General features: G+C 41.9%; 1 protein-coding gene across 2 annotated transcripts; it reads right to left on the bottom strand.

Moving 5' to 3' along the window:
• Positions 1 to 1169: 1169 nt before the first annotated feature.
• On the bottom strand, positions 1170 to 12518 carry kiaa2013 (KIAA2013 ortholog). 2 transcript variants are annotated; one of them, XM_060931499.1, is made up of 3 exons: positions 10910 to 12518; positions 9868 to 10727; positions 1170 to 2206 (listed from the first exon to the last, which is right to left on the bottom strand). In XM_060931499.1, the coding sequence occupies exons 1-3, from the start codon at positions 11895 to 11897 to the stop codon at positions 2189 to 2191; spliced, it is 1866 nt and encodes a 621-aa protein (XP_060787482.1). In that variant the 5' UTR covers positions 11898 to 12518; the 3' UTR covers positions 1170 to 2188. The 2 variants fall into 2 exon arrangements, with proteins under 2 accessions (XP_060787482.1, XP_060787483.1); XM_060931500.1 differs by lacking the exon at positions 1170 to 2206 and adding an exon at positions 8479 to 9708.
• Between the last annotated feature and the right edge of the window lie 3411 nt (positions 12519 to 15929).

The raw sequence follows: 15929 nt of genomic DNA, 5'->3' as shown, positions 1-15929 counted from the left end.
GCTACTGTCATTTCGCCTGTTTGTTTACATTCTAAAGCAGAAATTATTTTGTTGGACGTTTTGTATAAAGTTTTTATCAAATTTGCAAAAAACATACAAATGCTCTGTTTCTCAAAATCCAGTGAACGTGGATAGAATAAAATAGTTATTCCACTCAACCTCGTCATACATGGTTTATAACCAACTCAGTGCTACACACCTCGTCAACTATCAGCTCATGTACGACTCGATTTCATGGAATAACTGTTAAATGTTCAATGGTGGAAGAAGTATTCGTGACCTTTACTTAAGTAAAACTTGTTTTTTGAATATGCTCTAGGTCTGAAATGCAGGAATGGATGGATATTAACAAACAAAATAAAGTTAACCAGACAAAACATGAAATATCTTGAGTTCATGCTGTGTGCAATGAAATACAAGTAAAAGTAAATTTAGAAATCACTGCTTTCTTTTTTACTTGCATTTACCACACCGTCCCAACTTTTTCTGATTTGGGGTTGTATTATATATGATGTTTTTGGATTAATACTACTTCTGCATTAATGTGTATGCTACATTTTACTGTTATAGATGTTTAAGACTGAGCTCATTTTAATTTGTTTATATACTGTTGGGTAATTTAAAGTGCCATTCCACCATTGGATGTATTCTTTGGCATAAAATACAATATATTTTATGACAACATGACTAGACAGAGAAATCTTTTAGCTTCAAAATGATATATCAAACATAATTTTTTGACAACGACAAGTATATTAATTTTGCGACCAAAGTCACCTACCCTTTTAATTTCCGCGCGGTAGTGAAACATGATGTCATCGGCAGGTTCCCCTTCTTGTGTACCACGTGTCGGTCTATTTTTAGACCAGGAAACCCCCAAAGTGAGAGAGTCATTTCTCCTCGTATATAGGGGCCAAAAAAATTGCGAAAATTTTTGAGTTAATCTTTCAGTTAGCTAGATTTATTGGTATTAGCTAGATTTATTGGTATTATTTTTATCGCGTTCTATCCGCCATTGCTGATAATATGTGCCACATCACACGTCACGTGGTACACAAGAAGGGGAACCTGCCGATGACATCACGCGCAGAAATTAAAAGGGTAGGTGACTTTGGTCGCAAAATTAATATACTTGTCGTTGTCAAAAAATTATGTTTGATATATCATTTTGAAGCTAAAAGATTTCTCTATCTAGTGATACCATTTATATATGTTGTCAAATATATTGTATTTTATGCCAAAGAATACATCCAATGGTGGAATGGCATTTTAAGCGATAGCAAAGCATCATGTTCTATAAGATCATCATATGTTTGTAGAATCACTGTCCTGTGGAAACCATTTATGTCTAAAAAGTCAGCTTTTCATGAGCTCAGATAAACAGCCCTGTTTTCATCTGTGACGATATGTTTACCAGCTAATCCAAAAGGGTTATTAAATAGAAGTATACATTTGCGTAAAACAGAGACACTCAAGTACATGTACCTCGAATTTTATGCTGAAGTACAGTATTTGAATAATTGGGTAGTTCTTCGGTAAAGGAATTCCATTCACAGCAAAATGTGGTAACTTTTTTAGTCGCAGTACTCAAGATAATGGTATTAAATAAAAAGTTCACACTGTAAGGGGAAAGCACAGGAAAAATTGGCTATGTTTAACTCTGAATGCAAAATCTTTTATGAGGAAAGAAAAGTCAATAACGGAATTATATTCGAAAAAAACCCTGAACTTTCATGTCTTAAAATTCAAACCAAGATTTCTCTGAAGCGACACTGCTATAATTGAGGTGATGATTTTTAAACCTGGTTTTCAGTACATTTTGCCTTGGATTCCATACTTTAGCAAGATCACTGAGCTGACAAGTTCAGACAGTCTTAATGATTTCATCATTTTGGCCTCTCTGCTGAAGAACTGCCCAATTGTACTTAGTTACATTCAATCACTTATTATATTGTACATTATATGTAAGCATGGAATCCAAAATCTTGTTTTTTCCTGCTTTACAACACCAGTACAACTATATTGTTTTCTATAATTAAATTAAGTAAATGATAATAATAATATTCAGTGATGGATTCCAGTGTAAACAGTGAACGAGTTGAAGAAATAACTTTGAAAATTTGACTCGTTGTCCTCAGGACTTCAGGAAGGGCTTCATCGTAAAGCTCCGCGCATTACCGGACGGGGGTCAGTGGCCATCCTCATTCTGGAGACAGACATTCAACAGGTAGGAATCAGACCATTTCAGTGCACTATGGATAACATTCATTTGGACTATTTCATTTTATTAAAGAGAAATGCTGCACAATGGAAATGCTCACTGCCAACTTTAAAAGGAACATCTGTACATCTACAGTGGTGCTTGAAAGTTTGCGAACCCTTAAGAATTTTCTATATTTCTGCATAAATATGACCTAAACCAACATCAGATTTTCACACAAGTCCTAAAAGTAGATAAAGAGAACCCAGTTAAACAAATGAGACAAAAATATTATACAACCCCGATTCCAAAAAAGTTGGGACAAAGTACAAATTGTAAATAAAAACGGAATGCAATAATTTACAAATCTCAAAAACTGATATTGTATTCACAACAGAACATAGACAACATATCAAATCTTGAAAGTGAGACATTTTGAAATCTCATGCCAAATATTGGCTCATTTGAAATTTCATGACAGCAACACATCTCAAAAAAGTTGGGACGGGGGCAATAAGAGGCTGGAAAAGTTAAAGGTACAAAAAAAGGAACAGCTGGAGGACCAAAGTGCAACTCATTAGGTCAATTGGCAATAGGTCATTAACATGACTGGGTATAAAAAGAGCATCTTGGAGTGGCAGCGGCTCTCAGAAGTAAAGATGGGAAGAGGATCACCAATCCCCCTAATTCTGCGCTGACAAATAGTGGAGCAATATCAGAAAGGAGTTCGACAGTGTAAAATTGCAGAGAGTTTGAACATATCATCATCTACAGTGCATAATATCATCAAAAGATTCAGAGAATCTGGAAGAATCTCTGTGCGTAAGGGTCAAGGCCGGAAAACCATACTGGGTGCCCGTGATCATCGGGCCCTTAGACAGCACTGCATCACATACAGGCATGCTTCTGTATTGGAAATCACAAAATGGGCTCAGGAATATGTCCAGAGAACATTATCTGTGAACACAATTCACCGTGCCATCCGCCGTTGCCAGCTAAAACTCTATAGTTCAAAGAAGAAGCCGTATCTAAACATGATCCAGAAGCGCAGACGTCTTCTCTGGGCCAAGTCTCATTCAAAATGGACTGTGGCAAAGTGGAAAACTGTTCTGTCGTCAGATGAATCAAAATTTGAAGCTCTTTATGGAAATCAGGGACGCCGCGTCATTCGGACTAAAGAGGAGAAGGACGACCCAAGTTGTTATCAGCGCTCAGTTCAGAAGCCTGCATCTCTGATGGTATGGGGTTGCATTAGTGCATGTGGCATGGGCAGCTTACACATCTGGAAAGACACCATCAATGCTGAAAGGTATATCCAGGTTCTAAAGCAACATATGCTCCCATCCAGACGACGTCTCTTTCAGGGAAGACCTTGCATTTTCCAACATGACAATGCCAAACCACATACTGCATCAATTACAGCATCATGGCTGCGTAGAAGAAGGGTCCGGGTACTGAACTGGCCAGCCTGCAGTCCAGATCTTTCACCCATAGAAAACATTTGGCGCATCATAAAACGGAAGATACGACAAAAAAGACCCAAGACAGTTGAGCAACTAGAATCCTACATTAGACAAGAATGGGTTAACATTCCTATCCCTAAACTTGAGCAACTTGTCTCCTCAGTCCCCAGACGTTTACAGACTGTTGTAAAGAGAAAAGGGGATGTCTCACAGTGGTAAAGATGGCCTTGCCCCAACTTTTTTGAGATGTGTTGTTGTCATGAAATTTAAAATCACCTAATTTTTCTCTTTAAATGATACATTTTCTCAGTTTAAACATTTGATATGTCATCTATGTACTATTCTGAATAAAATATGGAATTTTGAAACTTCCACATCATTGCATTCCGTTTTTATTTACAATTTGTACTTTGTCACAACTTTTTTGGAATCGGGGTTGTACTTGGTCATTTATTTATTGAGGAAAATGATCCAATATTACATATCTGTGCGTGGCAAAAGTATGTGAACCTTTGCTTTCAGTATCTGGTGTGACCCCCTTGTGCAGCAATAACTGCAACTAAACGTTTCCGGTAACTGTTGATCAGTCCTGCACACCAGCCTGGAGGAATTTTATCCCATTCCTCCATACAGAACAGCTTCAACTCTGGGATGTTGGTGGGTTTCCTCACATGAACTGCTCGCTTCAGGTCCTTCTACAACATCTCCATTGGATTAAGGTCAGGACTTTGACTTGGCCATTCCAAAACATGAACTTTATTCTTCTTTAACCATTCTTTGGTAGAACGATTTGTGTGCTTAGGGTCGTTGTCTTGCTGCATGACCCACCTTCTCTTGAGATTCAGTTCATGGACAGATGTCCTGACATTTTCCTTTAGAATTCGCTGGTATAATTCAGAATTCATTGTTCCATCAATGATGGCGAGCCGTCCTGGCCCAGATGCAGCAAAACAGGCCCAAACCATGATACTACCACCACCATGTTTCACAGATGGAATAAGGTTCTTATGCTGGAATGCAGTGCTTTCCTTTCTCCAAACATAATGCTTCTCATTTAAAACAAAAAGTTCTATTTTGGTCTCATCCATCCACAAAACATTTTTCAAATAGCCTTCTGGCTTGTCCACGTGATCTTTAGCAAACTGCAGACAAGCAGCAATGTTCTTTTTGGAGAGCAGTGGCTTTCTCCTTGCAACCCTGCCATGCACACCATTCTTGTTCAGTGTTCTCCTGATGGTGGACTCATGAACATTAGCCAATGTGAGAGAGGCCTTCAGTTGCTTAGAAGTTACTCTGGGGTCCTTTGTGACCTCGCTGACTATTACATACCTTGCTCTTGGAGTGATCTTTGTTGGTCGACCACTCCTGGGGAGGGTTAGTCTGGCTAACGCGACAAAGCTCTACGAGCTATTGGTCTGGCCAAGATATTAAGCCCAACCGTTTCCCAGAGCCCGTGGTTGACCCGCCTCCCTGAAATGCCTCAGTTTGCTACTGGTCGAAGCCAGAAAAGGCTGTGACGAAGCTTAAACCAATCACTTCACTCTTTCCTCTGACGTATGTGACGCGACGGGGCTAAATGGTAGATTAAACTCTTACCGAAGCCGGTCGGGAGCAAGGCGAAAACGTCCTTCCTTTCAATAAATACCTCCAGGGCTGCTCTTTGCTCCGTTTTCAATGAGAACTTCCCGTTGAATGCTTTCAATACAGCATCTACCGCTGTGTTAAAGGCTTGCCGCTGCTCCATGTTCGTGATGTGAATGAAGCGCTTCCAGCATAGATTCTGTAAACAATCTATGGCTTCCGGTCGTAGTTTTACTACGTCATTGCCTTGAACACGCCTCTACCCAGGGCCGTTGGAGATGCTCAAAGTTGATTGGTTCCCGATTTTTCGGGAGCTTGGAAGAGCTGTAGATAGCTTGCCTGGCCAGACTAAGCTCGCAACAGGCCCTGGTGTTGCGTCACGCTTAGGATGGGCGGGCCCAGGCTAGGGGAGGGTAACAATGGCCTTGAATTTCCTCCATTTGTACACACAGTCTGTATGACTGTGGATTGATGGAGTCCAAACACTTTAGAGATGATTTTGTAACCTTTTCTAGCCTGATGAGCATCAACAACGCTTTTCTGAGGTCCTCAGAAATCTCCTTTGTTCGTGCCGTGATACACTTCCACAAACGTGTTGTGAAGATCAGACTTTGATAGATCCCTGTTCTTTAAATAAAACAGGGTGCCCACTCACACCTGATTGTCATCCCACTGATTGAAAACACCTGACTCTAATTTCACCTTCAAATTAACTGCTAATCCTAGAGGTTCACATACTTTTGCCACTCACAGATATGTAATATTGGATCATTTTCCTCAATAAATAAATGACCAAGTATAATATTTTTGTCTCATTTGTTTAACTGGGTTCTCTTTATCTACTTTTAGTTGTGTGAAAATCTGATGTTTTAGGTCATATTTATGCAGAAATATAGAAAATTCTAAAGGGTTCACAAACTTTCAAGCACCACTGTACATAGACATTGATGCAATTTTCCAGTCAGCCAATCACGTGGAAGCAGCACAATGCATACAGTCATACAGGATAGAAGAGGAACTCAAATAAGCAGTCTTTATTAGCATGCTGAGCAGAAAAGCATCTCAGAATGCACAACACACTGAACTGGACAGTTTTAGAGTTGACTGTAAAAGGGCCAGGCAATTTTTTCTTCAGTCTTCAGCTGACAGGAGTGGAACCTGATGTGGTCGTCTGCTGTTGTTGAACATTTCCTCATGGTTTGGTGTGCTGTGCATTCTCAGATGCTTTTCTTTTCAGCACGGTTTTAGAGAATGATTATTTGAGTTTCCATAGCCTTTCTGTCACAGCAAACCTGTCTGGTCTTTCTCCTCTGAACTCTCTCATCAGCAAGGCATTTCTGACCATTGGATGTTTTTTGTTTTTCGCACCATTCTGTGTACACTCGAGAGAGTGCTGTGCATAAAAATTCCAGATCAGCAGTATCTAAAATACTCAAACTAGCCTGTCAAACACCAACAACCATGTCACAGTTTCCTCAGTCTGATGTGAACATTAACTGAAACTCTGCTGCACTGCGCTGCTGCCACAAGTTCGACTGATTGAATAATTGCATGAACGTGTGGAATGCAGAGGTTCCTGAAAATGTGGATGGTGAGTGTACATACATATACAAAATCAATAGCAGTAGAGAATGATTCCACAGAGTAGGAAATACCAAAACTAATGCCAAAACTTAAATTTTACTATTTGCTACATATTAAGGCAAATATGTATGTCTTATCTCATTATCTCTAGCCGCTTCATCCTGTTCTACAGGGTCACAGGCAAGCTGGAGCCTATCCCAGTTGACTACGGGCGAAAGGCGGGGTACACCCTGGACAAGTCGCCAGGTCATCACAGGGCTGACACATAGACACAGACAACCATTCACACTCACATTCACACCTATGCTCAATTTAGAGTCACCAGTTAACCTAACCTGCATGTCTTTGGACTGTGGGGGAAATTGGAGCACCCGGAGGAAACCCACGCAGACACGGGGAGAACATGCAAACTCCGCACAGAAAGGCCCTTGCCGGCCACGGGGCTCGAACCCGGACCTTCTTGCTGTGAGGCAACAGTGCTTACCACTACACCACCATGCCGCCCACAAATATGTATGTATAGCATGAAAATGAGAAATCCTTGTTTGGAATTGACATCTATCTGAATGTCATGTTCACCACCATTTTTCTAAAAATGGAATAAAATTTGGCAAGTGGTCTATTTTTCATAACTAATTACACCAATTCACAGTGGAAAAAGACTTTTGGATAGATTAACCTCAGCACCCTGAAAAGGATTCTTCTATTTGTACCTATAGAGGAACTTTTACAGCTTCCGTGCAGAGTTCATTTAGAAATCTGGAACCTTTAACCACCAATGCCGCTTTTCCACTACAAACGCGGCTGAGTAGGGCTGAGCCGTGCCGTGCTGAGTTGGGCTGAGTCGAGCTGAGTGGGGCTGTTGGAGTTGCATTTCGACTACAACCGCGCTGAACCGTGCTGGCTGGAAGTGGGTGGACACATTGGGTGGAGTTAGCGAAAGTGGGTGGACGTCACGTGATGTCGTTAAGCAGCGCAAACAGTGACATCAGTGAGCTTTTAAGCGGTAGTCTCACGCCCCGGATAGTAAACAAACATGGAGGACATGGAGTCGTTAGTGTTGCTGGTCTTGGTTCTGTGGCTTGTTGTCACCGACAACGCAGACAGATACTGGCAAGAGCGCATAAGGCTTCAGAAATTCTCGTAATTCGTAATTCTTCTTCTTCCGGGTTCACAGATCCCAGCGTGCTCGCGGGGCATGTGTGGGCATGTGAGGACACTCCTCCTCACCAATCAGTGCACAGGGGAGTGTCTGCTCACGCCCCCAGCCTCACTCGGCTCGGTTTGGCTCGCTTCAGCCCCACTCCAAAACGGTGCGAGTTTTAGGGGCTAAGCAGGGCTGAAGCGAGCTGAGTCGTGCTGTTCTTTGGTAGTCGAAACGCGAGCCGTGTCAGGCTGAAGTGAGCTGAAGCGAGCTGAAAAAGGGTAGTGGAAAAGGGCCACAAGAGAACCCTTGAGGAACCCATTTTCCAAAGAGTATTTGTGAATAGTCTAGGGCTGGGTGATACAGACAAAGAAAATTTTTCCACTAGATATACGGACCAGAATATTACAATACCAAGCTGAATACCTATCACCCAGACCTAGATCATGATCACATTTGCAGGGAAATCAGTCTCAGCAGACACATCAATGAAGATAACCACCACCTCTGATTCATTAATTTAATCATAGTGAGTCAATATAAAAACACAATTCAAGACTCAAACAAATGCAACACCACAAAACACTTTGCACCCAATGATTTCCAGGTCGACGCTAAAAGGAAAAAAATAAAAATAAAAACAATAATGCATAAGAAAAACAGTTTCACCCTGAAATTTCAACCATAAAGATTCCAGAAAAAAAGTAAAATCAATCAATGCAATCAATGCAGTTTCACATTTATAAACTAGAACAGCTACAACAAAGTGAAAGATATTTTTCTTTCCCAATTGGTTTGTACCACCGGTGAATAATGTAATTCTTGGCTTGGATTTGATGCAGTGCAGATTTTCTTCAAATGAAAGTGATTCAAAGATGAAATGTTTATGTAAAACACATTCACATTCTGATGATGAAATATGAATCTAGCACGTTTTAGGATCAGACATATAGTTGACACGGTTTGTCTATTAAACCATGCAAGTGTTGGGTTTATTTGCGTCAAGTGTTTAAGGAACGAGGCGATTAGGATATGAAAACTGATTCTATAATCACTGACCGTGCAAGCACGTTTCCTTTTCATACAAGATGGCAGTAAGTGTTTGGTTCGAGCTCTTCAGATTGTGTTCTTATGCATGACGGTAAAAACAACTGTCTAAACTGAAAAGGACATGAACAGTGAAGTCAATGGAAAAAGATGGCATGGCGTGCACACACAGAAACCCCATATACCAGCTTGGAAGAAGAAGAAGAAGAAGAACTCGAAGGCACCAGTGAAGAATTTATGCTCAAATTTCTTATCAAATAAAATTCAAATCAAATCCTTACTCTATTCGATTGGACTAATTCACAATTCTCTGAAGTGTGAAATGTATAGTCTACACGTGTAAAGAAAGAAATTGGCTGCTGCCAATTAACGGATAAATGAAAATTAAAGATGATTTTGTGACAAAAACAAATGTCTGTTGCAATAGCGCCAACTAAGCTGCATTTGTATAAAAAAATAAATATTTCTATTACTTTATGACTCACAAATAATTATTAATAGGATTAAGAATTATCAAACAAAGACCAAAAAAAAAAAACCCTTTCAGCAAGATCTTCAAGAACTTCATGCAGCAGTGCCAGCCACGATTACACTGGTGCTTTCAGTTAGCAAGGAGTCTCTGTGGGGAAACACCCAGGCAGACGACTGTAGAGAGATTCTTCACCTTTGCCTTACTCTCCAACAAAGTTCTGGGAGTAACAAGTTAACAACACAGACCATTCTGATGAGTACATTTTTTTCAGGAACAAAAGGATTTTGGGAGTAGAAAGAAAGTGAAAGGAGGGGGGGAAAAAAGGAAGATCTAACACCACCCCAAAGTTGACGACCGATCCTTCATGGATTTATACCTTGCTCCTGAAGAGTGGCTTGGCGCCGGGGCCGCAGTACTCGTTATAGATGAGCTTGAAGAGGAAGAGGTGGAAGAGGGCAACCAGAGACGCAACACTGAACCAGAACAGGAAGGGCAGACCTGGGTTCTGCTTGGCCATGTGCTCATCGTGTGCTAGGATGGCCTTGACGTGCAGAGTGTGGCGCAGATCCTGCAGGTGCCTCAGGTCTGTCGAGATGTAGAGCAGCGGCGTCAGAGGCTGCGTCACTAAAACGGGGAAAACATGACCCCGAGGCTCAGACGTGAGCTCCACGGGTTCGTTGATGCATCCTGCCTCACAGGCATACAGCTTCACCGGCTTGTCTTCATCCTGTGGTTTTACAGAGACGTGCAGTGAGGGCCGTCCCTCTGCATCGGCCACCACGGAGAGGCTGATGCGGTCACGGTGGTAGCGCAAGCCGCGCAACGAGTAGCTATTATGCAAGACACTCGGCTCAGCCTGGAACTGCAGGTGGTTCTCTGTGAACTGCAGGCCACCAAAGCTGAGTGTCACAGCTTGCATCATGCCATGAGCGCCTGCTGAAACCAGAGCCTTGCAGGCACGTTTTTGCAGGGTTAACGTCCAGAGATTAACTAGTTGCAGGAGGGAAGCAGCGCCGCTCACACGCTCAGGCCACAGGTTCTCGGCGTGCATGGTGGCGTGGCCACTAAAGCAGTGATCAGCGTAGTTCAGGCTCGACTCAAGCTTATCACGCTCCTCTGTGCTCAGGGTGCTCTCCAGCAGGGGTGCTGTGGAGGAGGAGAGGATGTAGTACAGCGTAGTGTTGACTGTACGGCTCGAGGGAGTGTGGGCATCAGTGATTTTCCTAATCTCGATACCTATGAAAAGAAAACAGAACTTTTAGCAGGAAAGTATTTCTGTGTTCAGGCAAACTACTTTGTGTAATAAAAATCACATTAATTTTACATGCACATGGATTCTTATTCTTCACCTGCTTTGTAAAACCCAATAAAATTATCACAAAATAAACATGAACTTTTAGACAGTTTAGTTGACTTGCCAGATACGAAAAGATCCGCCCACATCTGCTGGTGCTCCTGGACCAAATCTTCCAGTTTTGCTCGTAGCAACTCCACCATCTCTCTCCTGACATCATCTCGAAGCTTGCTGAAGGTCTCGTCTGTTTTAGAGGGCTCGACAGGCTCGGACATGTGAATTACACTCACTATGTTTTCAGTATGATCAGATTTCGCAGGGACTTGAAAACGTGTGCTGAATCGTTTTGTCCCCACAGCCATCAACACTGTTTCCTTCTTTTCTGTCAGAACTTTTCCAGTGGACAACATGAATTCTTTATCTTCCAGAGTCTCTGCAACACTCCGAAATGATGGAGATTCCCCCGATGCCTCGACTGATACCGTATTGTCTGTTGGGTTGTTTATGTGAACCCGCTGAATGTAGACATTCGGTCGGCTACGGTGGACGATGTGTTCCTCTCGAATAACGACACAATCCCGAGAGGACTGGGAAGTATCGAGTAGGATGCAGCGAGAAGAGAGCACAGAGCCTTTTCGGTACCACAACATCTTAGCCTGTGCCTCAGAGCGTTTTCCAGCTATCTGCCATCGTACTATGGGGGAATATTCCGTCAGGAGCACTGGGGTCAAACCCAGCTGAGAGGATGATGTCACCCAGAGTTTATTAGAATCCACATCCACCAAGACGTGCCCATTACCGGTTACAAACGGGACTGAGACTTTCGATTGCGGTGTGCTCATGATGCCCTCACCACGGTCGACCTGTGTTATCCACCTGTTAATATCAGTCTGCAGACAGGCTCCAACAGTGCCTCCAGCCTCCTGGAAGAAACTGGGGAACTTGAAGATCCTATCAGGACTCAGGTACCAGTAAAACATCAGGAAAAGGAGCAAGACGACCAAAACTCGTCTGGCCCAGCTACTTGAGAGCAAACCAGGAAGTCCCTTTAATCTCTGCTGAAGCCACATGGTGTCTGTTTTAGATCTCATATCCTTTGAATAATCACACATCAGCTGATATTGCTTTCTGTAGATGTGGACAAAGCTAGTAGAATAGAAAACAATCCAACTGAGTCATAAAATGACTTCCTGAGAGTAATAAGTGGGAGTGGCACAATGCCTGAATGCCAGTGTAATTAATAATCAACCTGCTGTTTGTTTGATTACTTGGTCAACAAGAAAAGGCTGAACGCCAACAAGTCTAGCTAGTTATGCAACCACGTAAACAAACCATAATTCTCATTTAGCAAGCTATGTGCTGCCTCGACAACTTTTTGCATGTCACGAACTACTAGTATTTGTAAAACCTACAGCATTTTACTTCAATGTTACAATATTTATCACTGAAACACTAAAAACATTACTACCTAGCTTGCGGTCTTAAGACTCAGCTGACTCACTTGGACATTACTTATGCAGCTAGCTTTATAGCTAACGTTGTCTCTTCGAAATAACCTTTTAAAAAAAACCTCAAGTAACTCCCAATAACCGCTGACTATCTTGTCTGGCTTTATCCAATTTTCTTCCTCACGTAAATCCACGGAAACTCCATTTTAAGCACCATGTCAGATAGCTGATTTATCAACCTACCAAACTTGACATTTTGGTTTGTTTAAACTGCCGTAAAGCAGGCTGACTCATAACCGGAAGTGTCGCGCCTCAGAGCGCTCGTCGATGGCTCGCGCTCACAGTCGCTGATCTCAGATCAGACTTGACTGTCGCACACGTTTTATTTTAATCGTATGGTGTCGCGAGATCTGACCTCGAACCGGTGTCTATATCCAGCCCTAAAATCAACTTTTCGACAAAAAAGATCGCTTGCCGTATTTCCTTTTATTCCTGCTAACAGTCTGGAATTTTCTTTTGAGGCAAAGAAACTACTTCAGTGGTAGATACCTTACTACCTGTGGTGGTTTTTGTAATGATAAACTGGCCAAGTAATTTGTTTTTTCTATATCAGAATCAAGTTTATTGCCAAGCACGTTCTCACATACAAGGAATTTGCTTTGGTGATTGGTGCTAGAAGAATTTAGCAAAGACAAAAGTATAGTGGTGCTTGAAAGTTTCTGAACCCTTAGTTTAGAATGTTCTATATTTCTGCATCAATATGACCTAAAACATTGTCAGAACCTAGTTAAACAAATGAGACAAAAATATTATACCCGGTCATTTATTTATTGAGGAAAATGATCCAATATTACATATCTGTGAGTGGCAAAAGTATGTGAACCTTTGCTTTCAGTATCTGGTGTGACCCCCTTGTGCAGCAATAACTGCAACTAAACATTTCCGGTAACTGTTGATCAGTCCTGCACACTGGCTTGGAGGAATTTTAGCCCGTTCCTCCGTACAGAACAGCTTCAACTCTGGGATGTTGGTGGGTTTCCTCACATGAACTGCTCGCTTCAGGTCCTTCCACAACATTTCCATTGGATTAAGGTCAGGACTTTGACTTGGCCATTCCAAAACATTAATTTTATTCTTTTTTAACCATTCTTTGGTAGAACGACTTGTGTGCTTAGGGTCGTTGTCCTGTTGCATGACCCACCTTCTCTTGAGATTCAGTTCATGGACAGATGTCCGGACCGTTTCCTTTAGAATTCACTGGTATAATTCAGAATTCATTGTTCCATCAGTGATGGCAAGCCGTCCTGGCCCAGATGCATCAAAACAGGCCCAAACCATGATACTACCACCACCATGTTTCACAGATGGGATAAGGTTCTTATGCTGGAATGCAGTGTTTTCCTTTCTTCAAACATAACACTTCTTATTTAAACCAAAAAGTTCTATTTTGGTCTCATCCGTCCACAAAACATTTTTCCAGTAGCCTTCTGGCTTGTCCACGTGACCTTTAGCAAACTGCAGACGAGCAACAATGTTCTTTTTGGAGAGCAGTGGCTTTCTCCATGCAACCCTGCCATGCACACCATTCTTGTTCAGTGTTCTCCTGATGGTGGACTCATGAACATTAAAGGATATGGGACATGAAACATAAAAGCACGCTATATCAGTTTCTTTCCATTAAAAATATGAATTAATTGCGTCAACAAATACAAAATCATCTATTAAATTCAGCAAAATCGTTATATTCGTGATGATTATATGGCATTTCTGCTCGACTTCCGATATGCATTTTTTGCAACCAGAAGAGCCGCTGTCACGTGATCATACGTCACAAAAACTTTCCGGCACAGCACAAGCGGGTAGATGAATGGAGAAGTGGATGACAAGAAAATTGTTTTTATAGTCTTTAAAGTACATTGGACATCATACATTGGACATCGTGGTGTATTGTGCTGCTTATGGTTGCAATAATTCCAATGGGAAATGCCCTGGAGTAAGTTTTTTTGCATTCCCCAAGGACCCGAAGCTGAGGAAAGTGTGGGCTCACCTGCGCATGCGCAGTAGGCTTCGCGCATGCGCAGTAGGCTTGGTAGGACAACTTTACAGAACACCTGTTGAAAAAAACTTTGCACCTACTGTTTCCCACAAACTGTATTCGGACCATTTCACTGAGGATTCTTTCAACATTAATACTCAGGTACTGAGCGATATTAATTCATGAAACAGGAAGCATAAGGATGAGAAAAAAAAAACAGTTCAAATCGGGAAGCCGCGCACACCTGCGCCAGGCTGCACAAATGCGCGCAGCTTCCCGACCCAAACCGCCTCTTTCTCATCCTTACGATTCAATGCCTCATGATCCATGAACCAACATCGCTATTTTTTTTTTAAATCGGATCTGCGCGATTCAGCCGTGAAAAAGGCGGCATCCGCCGAAAGGCGCGCTGTTTGCATCCCTGCACGGAAGCCAGGGGACAGGGCGGGAATATTTTTGTTGATATGAGTGATCCGGTGCGATTTCGCGACCCCCCTGTTGAAGACCTCTGCGCTAAGCGACTGAAAGCCGAGGTAAGGATTAGTATTATAATTTTGGGTGTATCAATTATTGATTATCATAATTCTGACTCGTTTCGCCATTTTGAATGTTTTCATCTCGGACTCTGGAAGCATTGTATCTCAATCAATCTCGAAAAATATCAGCAAAAAAAAAACTAGCTTGCAACGGACTTTAGCTAGATCTATGATGAACTTTCAATGTATGATACAAAAATAATACTTCTTTCAACAGATCATTAGCCTTTGAGCAGAATTGTTTTTAACTTACTAGGAAGTGTTATCGAGCCGACCGCTTTCAGTTTCATGAGGGCTGAATGAACTCTCACTCTCAGAATCATCTGACCCGTCAGAGTAAAGACAAGATCTATGTTCATGTGAATTTCCAGCTATCGGTTCGAATTGATAGGGTCTAACTTCACATCTCTGTAAAAAATCGGGAATATCACTGTCGATGGTGTCCATTTCGGTAACCTGTTTACATTAGATTCCCAAGCGCTGGCTCCTTGGAAAGTTTTTGTGACGTCACGGGTCACGTGACCACCTAGCTCATTAACGAATCCTTGTTTTACGCTGATGTATAGAAAAACTTGAATAATGTGATGATTTTCACATTTTTGACGCCCTGCAGTGATTTAGATGGCATTTCTTATGTCCTTTATACATAATTATGCCCAGGTAAAAATCCATGTCCCATATCCTTTAACATTAACCAATGTGAGAGAGGCCTTCAGTTGCTTAGAAGTTACCCTGGGGTCCTTTGTGACCTCACCGACTATTACACGCCTTGCTCTTGGAGTGATCTTTGTTGGTCGACCACTCCTGGGGAGGGTAACAATGGTCTTGAATTTCCTCCATTTGTACACAGTCCGTCTGACTGTGGATTGATGGAGTCCAAACTCTTTAGAGATGGTTTTGTAACCTTTTCTAGCCTGATGAGCATCAACAACGCTTTTTCTGAGGTCCTCAGAAATCTCCTTTGTTCGTGCCATGATACACTTCCACAAACATGTTGTGAAGATCAGACTTTGATAGATTCCTGTTCTTTAAATAAAACAGGGTGCCCATTCACACCTGATCATCATTGAAAACACCTGACTCTAATTTCACCTTCAAATTAACTGCTAATCCTAGAGGTTCACA

Source organism: Neoarius graeffei, chromosome 10, assembly GCF_027579695.1.
Source record: "Neoarius graeffei isolate fNeoGra1 chromosome 10, fNeoGra1.pri, whole genome shotgun sequence".
Taxonomy (NCBI): domain Eukaryota; kingdom Metazoa; phylum Chordata; class Actinopteri; order Siluriformes; family Ariidae; genus Neoarius; species Neoarius graeffei.
The sequence above is the reverse complement of the archived record's forward strand: the minus strand, read 5'-3'. Positions and strand labels throughout refer to the sequence as shown.